General features: G+C 36.4%; 1 protein-coding gene across 3 annotated transcripts; it reads left to right on the forward strand.

The window, feature by feature from the left end:
* Window positions 1-3,155: 3,155 nt before the first annotated feature.
* LOC121239683 (zinc finger protein BALDIBIS-like) lies at window positions 3,156-5,914 on the forward strand. 3 transcript variants are annotated; one of them, XM_041136957.1, is made up of 5 exons: window positions 3,156-3,402; window positions 3,517-3,734; window positions 3,833-4,229; window positions 4,444-5,509; window positions 5,585-5,914. In XM_041136957.1, the coding sequence occupies exons 2-4, from the start codon at window positions 3,605-3,607 to the stop codon at window positions 5,504-5,506; spliced, it is 1,590 nt and encodes a 529-aa protein (XP_040992891.1). In that variant the 5' UTR covers window positions 3,156-3,402; window positions 3,517-3,604; the 3' UTR covers window positions 5,507-5,509; window positions 5,585-5,914. The 3 variants fall into 3 exon arrangements, with proteins under 3 accessions (XP_040992891.1, XP_040992892.1, XP_040992893.1); XM_041136958.1 differs by having other exon boundaries at window positions 5,590-5,914; XM_041136959.1 differs by having other exon boundaries at window positions 4,444-5,914.
* Window positions 5,915-6,330: the final 416 nt, after the last annotated feature.

The following is a 6,330-nucleotide window of genomic DNA, read 5'->3' on the forward strand; positions in this document are numbered from 1 at the left end:
TATACCTAATTGCGAGATTTAGCCAACAAAAATTTTACGAAGTTTGAGAATTCTTTATATATACTTACTTCAATATTAAAGCTCTCGCTGTTTTGAAACCATGTGAATCATGTGATCATGATCATGAGATTTCTCACCCCCATGACTGTCTGCAGATCATCAATAAGTTAATTAGACTCCTAATAAATTATTGCCAAATTAATGTTACATCATTATTGGTGCTAGCTAGCTTGCTTGTTCAGTTGGTAAAGTTCTCTCTCCCATGCCACTGTTTGATCTTTTGCTTTTTTTTTTTTATTTATTTATTTAAATTTCTCCAGTTGTAGTGCCATGGAATACATAAATAAATTTGATATATTACATGCATGCTTACTTTAATATGAAGACATGATGGACTAACATCGACAGCCTAACTACTTTATCTTGTTTTGAACTTTCTGATCTGGAAGCCAAAGAAATAACACCTGCTAGAAGTGATTAATTAATTACGTAACCAAATTTTCACATGCATGATCATACATGCCACAAATATTAACCTAGATATAATACATCATGAACGTATAACTCATTTTTACCCACATTGAAACTATTATGTCTTAACTCTCACTTGAACAAATCACACAAATTGCATGCCCATAATCTAGGCGATAAACATGAGGTCAATGGCTCACATCTATCTATTGAAAAATAATTTCACATTACCTGTGAACAAGGTTTTAGACATGTTTATAAGGAATGAACAATATTTTCTTATAGAACCGATTTTATGAGATGATCAGTTAGGCTCATGAATTTTTTCATAGTATTAGAATCTGCCACAGGATGAATTGGAGCCCACACTACTTATCTTATGACAAGGATCAGAAAAAATACTGGTGTGTATATGAGAGAGATTGTTGAGGAATAATTGTACGTTATTTGTAGACAAGATCTTGAGTATATTTATAAGAAATGAATAATTTTTTCTTATTAAATCGGTTTTATGAGATAAATTAAATTTATAAATTTCTCATTTGACGAAGTGTAACCCACGGCCGGCTTGTGAATGCTTAAATGCGTTTGTGCAGTGTACGTGCAAAACCTCTCTGTCTCTGTCTCCCTCGCTCCCTCTCCCCTTCATCGCTGCCATGCAAAGCCCGCACCACATTCTAATAGCTTGTCAATGCTGAGTCTTCATTTTATTTTATACTTTAACCTTCTTATCTAAAGGTTAATGTGAATGGTTGAGAACAGCTATTCCTGACCAACAGAAAAATAAAACTTTCTGCATCGTACTGGTTAATTGGTACGTATAATAGGCTTTAATTGCATGCATGTGACAACATTTCAAATTAACAAAAACATTACGTAGAGTTAATTTTACGTATTTTTGATGTATTCTATTAATGTAATTGATTACATCATTTTTTTTTAATATAAAATAATTATTTTAATCAATCATATATGTAAAATGCGCAAAGAGTATATAGACATGATTGGATGTAGCAGAACTTTTAAATTAATTTCATTTTTAATCTAATGTCTTGTTTTTTAATATATATGGGTGTTTTTATCCTATCAAAATATCTCATGTGTAATTAAAAATTGCTATATAAAAAAAAGTTTTAATGTTATAATATTTCATAATAATAAAATAAGAGTATTGCACCATTCATATTTTAAAAGTATTTAATAATTAAATCTATTTTTAATAATAAAAAAGTATTAGTATTTTAACTTTTTTAAAAATATTATTTTAACGAACTTCACAATAATCAGTGTGCGGATACAACAATATACCCTACTCAAAGTGGAAGAAACCTCGTGTTTGAATTTGGCGGAGTGTACTGAAAAATTACCACAGGACTTCTGAAATCTAGGAAAGGGAAACAAAAAATTTTGTGAGATGAGAATTTTGTATTTTGTTTGAAAGTTTAAAATATTATATTTTAATATTATTATTGTTTTGAGATTTGAAAAAGTTGAATTGTTTATTATATTTTGTATAAAGATTTGAAAAAAGTATAATGATGAGATGAGAATCTTGTGTTTTGTCTTGTGCCCCAAACCAGCCCGAGGAAGATCCGAAAGCTTAATGCCAAAAGTTACTGATTAGAAATATAGTATGTAGTATTTTTCTCAAAGTATTTACATTGACCCAGTTATTGTGATACTCTATATGATAAAGATAAATGTATGTGGTATATGAGATCTCATATTGCTTAGGAAGGAAAAATTCTTACTTTTTATAAGGTTCTAATGAGATTCTAATTGTATCATTGACTAATCCTTTAGGAGTATAGGCCATGTGATTCGGGCCTTCCATTTGGACGTTACTAATGATGTTACAAATGGTATCAGAGCCTATCCTAACCAGAAATATTGGATTTGAGTTGTAACACCTATGGCGAACTGGCCCAACGAGGACGTCGGGAATTTAAAGGAGTAAATTAATGTGACACCCATATAATAAGAATAAGGGTAGATGGCATAATTTTTCCTTCCCATATTATTTGGGAAAGAGAAATTCTTACTCCTTATAAAATTTTGATAAGACTCTAATTATATTATTGATTAGTTCTTTTAAAATATAAATAATGTGATTTGGAACATCATTAAAGCGTGAAAGTTATTTACGTTTATTTTACGTGAAGAGACAGAAATAGGTGTGATGTGAAATTTTTTCTTTTCTAAATAAACGAGAGAGAGAGAGAGAGAGAGAGAGAGGCAGGGAATATCTTGTTGATCGATTGGTAGACATATCAAGCGGTACCAGTCATCTCTTGTCTTTGTATTATCAACTTTCTCTTCTCACTGCCATTGACAGAGTCATGACTGGGTCCCCCCTCCACCCAGTCGTATCTCACGGACGGCACCACCCACTTATCCCTTTCCCTCTCTCTCTTCTTTCTTTTCAATCCTTCTTTCTTCATGGTCCTAATTCAATTATGACAAAATCATTTTTACCTCATGAATGGCTGTAAAGGCAAGTGACTTTTCTTCCACTCCCTTGCCTTTTCACACTTGATACGATACTTGAACACTTTCTTATATGTCTTGCTTTTGTGTTTTTCAAAGTGTTTATTTAAATAATACAAGTTGAAGCAGATTGTATCCTGAATGGAAGCGTACAACAACAGTTTAATCACGCTGAATGTTACATCATAGATTCCATCAAAATATATATGTATTAAAGTTGATAAAGAGATATAAGGAGAAAGACAGTGGTCCAGCTTAGTCCATGGCTGACCGATCGACTTAGAGATAAGCCGTGTAATATAAGGGGAAGTGAGAGCTTAGTCTATGGCTGACCGACTTTGAGATAAGCCGTGTAATATAAGGGGAAGAGAGAGAGAGAGAGGAATCGAATTATTCTCTCTAGCTAGCTTTCTTTCGCTCATTGGTTTTCTTTTCAAGTTTCAGGTAGATAAGGAAGATGTTGGCAAGAAGAGCATGAGATTAAGAATCTTGGATCAGATTTATAATCAGGGTTCTTTGCTTTCAATTAAGCGTTTTGTTTTTTTCTATGTTTTGTAGGGTACTGTCTTGGAGCAACTATTACAGATAGTTTTCTTCCGGTTTAGCTAGTTTAGGACACACCCAGTATCTTTAGATTCTGTCGCAGATGATGTCTGAAGATGGGGTTTCAGTTCCTTCCACAGTAAGAGGGTTTGTTCAACAACCAAACTCAAACCCTAACCCTAACCCTAACTCGAATCTAGTCAAGAGAAAGAGAAGTTTACCAGGAACACCAGGCAAGCATAGTGATCTTCAGCTACTACTTTATATTCTAATTTCTTTTCCTTTATAATTGATAACAGATATTGTTTCATGGGGCTTTTTTCTGAAGCAGATCCGGATGCGGAAGTTATTGCTTTGTCCCCAAAATCTTTAATGGCCACAAATCGATTTATATGTGAAATTTGTAATAAGGGTTTCCAGAGGGACCAGAACTTACAACTTCACCGGCGCGGCCACAATCTTCCATGGAAGCTACGGCAAAGAACAAACAAAGAAGTTAGAAAAAAGGTGTACGTTTGTCCGGAGAAGACCTGCATGCACCACGATCCGTCGAGGGCGCTTGGAGACCTCACCGGAATAAAGAAGCACTACAGCCGAAAGCACGGAGAGAAGAAGTGGAAGTGTGACAAATGTTCGAAGAAATATGCGGTGCAGTCAGATTGGAAGGCCCATAGCAAGATTTGTGGGACTCGAGAGTACAAATGTGATTGTGGAACACTCTTTTCCAGGTATTGTTTTCCAATATCCATATATAGCTCAGTTTTCAGGTTGTTGCTTTCAATTCTGTTGCTTTAAATGATTAGTTTTTCAAGGATTTTAATTCTCTCACGTAGAGGCTTTCATGGGCTTGATATGTGAATTTATTGTGGCCTGAATGAAGGGCTGGATATATTTTTAACGAAGTTGTTGAAAAGGGATCGATTTGTGGTTGGTATAATACAGGAAGGACAGCTTCGTAACTCATAGAGCTTTCTGTGATGCTTTGGCCGAGGAAAATGCAAGATTCACTTCAGTTTCAGCTGCCAATCCAAACTTCAAACATGATTTGATCAAGGGGACAGTTATCAATCGTCCACTAGCTGGAATACCCCAATTTTCCACAGCCTTTCCACCTGAGTTTGCTGGCTCGGAATCTACCGGCAATTTTATTGCAGATCAAGGGCAAAAGCCAAAGCTGCCACCATGGCTAGACCATGCCAATCATCACCTAATTCCATTTGGAATTGCAAATAGTTCTAATGCTTACTTAGCAGCAGGCCTGACTAGCTTGCCCGAAATGGTTTCAACAGCATCTATGAATATGTATGGATCCGCATCTCAGACGCATGAGTGGCTAAGCAAGTACCCAGAAGCATGCTTTCCAAGTGCCAATCTTTCTGCATCTCCATTGCCAAGGGTACTAAAGGAGGAAGATGTGAACGAAGGAAATTTGAGTGCAGAAAACATAGCTAGTTTGTTTTCTAATAGCCAGAATCATCAACAACAGGGTCCAACTCACATGTCAGCCACCGCACTTTTGCAGAAAGCAGCCCAAATGGGATCTACAAGGAGCAACCCTGCATTCAATGGCACTGACTTTGGCTTAATGAGCTCATCTCATAATTCAAATGTGCCAAACAGTAGAAATGAAGTTCAGAAATTCTTCAGACAACAAAATCAAGCTGATAACCTGAAGGAATTGATGAGTTCGCTCCCTCCTTCAACTCCAATCACGACAACAGTAGTCGGGTCACTGTTGGTTAATTCTAACTCAAGCGCAATTATGGGAAACCAAAAGAGTTTGGATCATATTCAAATTTCGAAAAAGGGGAAGCAAGACCAGCCAACTTCGGGAAAGCTCCATGCCCGTTCTATGGAAGCTGATCAGCATAATTTAACGAGAGATTTTCTAGGCGTTGGAGGTCATGCAAGTAGACCGTTCTCGCAACAAGAGCTTGCCAAGTTTGCTTCAATGGGTGCCGCCATGGACTTGAGCCAATACAGCGGGCATCACCGAGCTCCATAAAAGGTAAGCCCCTTGTGCAACACCGATATAATTAATTATACATGAAACTAGTCTATGATAGCATAAAAAGGTCATTAGATTAGGTGATTATGATCAGTTGCACCCGGCCCGTGGAAGCGAGAGAGAGAGAGAGAGAGAGAGAGAGAGGTCTTCTGAGTAGATCTGCAGGGAAGAGGGGGCTCACTGCATGTTGGAGGAGAGATGGACATGGCCATCGGAGGGCGAGCATCGGGGCCCCTCCATGCAGGTGATAGTAATTTCCTTTTACTTTTTTCCCGAGGTGGACAAAAAAATACTGTGCGGCACTGCCATACTCGCTCGTGAACCTTTTTCTGTACGTTACTGCCTCCCATATATATATATATATATATATATATATATATATATATATATTGCCATTTCAACTGTGATGAATGTGAACATTTCCCAGTACTGTTAATTTCAAATATAAATAAAAAGGTCGCCTATCGATCTCACGTCGAACCTTAATTTTACTCATTCGCTCTGTCGATGGGGTGTACGTACATACGCTATGTTTTTACTAAAAAATAATTACAAATTATGAGGACCAGTCCAATTTAAGATTGGATCTTAGCCTTCGGCCAACTGATTATAATGTCTCGTACGTTGCCCATATATGTTGAGCAAAGCAAAGAAAATTGCATGCGTTGGTGTCTTTATTCGTTTGCGACTATCAAACAAATATCACTTGGTACAGTTATGTGATTTGACTAGCCAGTTCAAGACTTTCAATATCTGGTGTAAGTAATTATGATATATCGAGAATGATTGCCTTATTTTCTCGATCTGATAGTCTCTGTGCT

This window comes from Juglans microcarpa x Juglans regia, chromosome 7D, assembly GCF_004785595.1.
Source record: "Juglans microcarpa x Juglans regia isolate MS1-56 chromosome 7D, Jm3101_v1.0, whole genome shotgun sequence".
Lineage (NCBI taxonomy): Eukaryota > Viridiplantae > Streptophyta > Magnoliopsida > Fagales > Juglandaceae > Juglans > Juglans microcarpa x Juglans regia.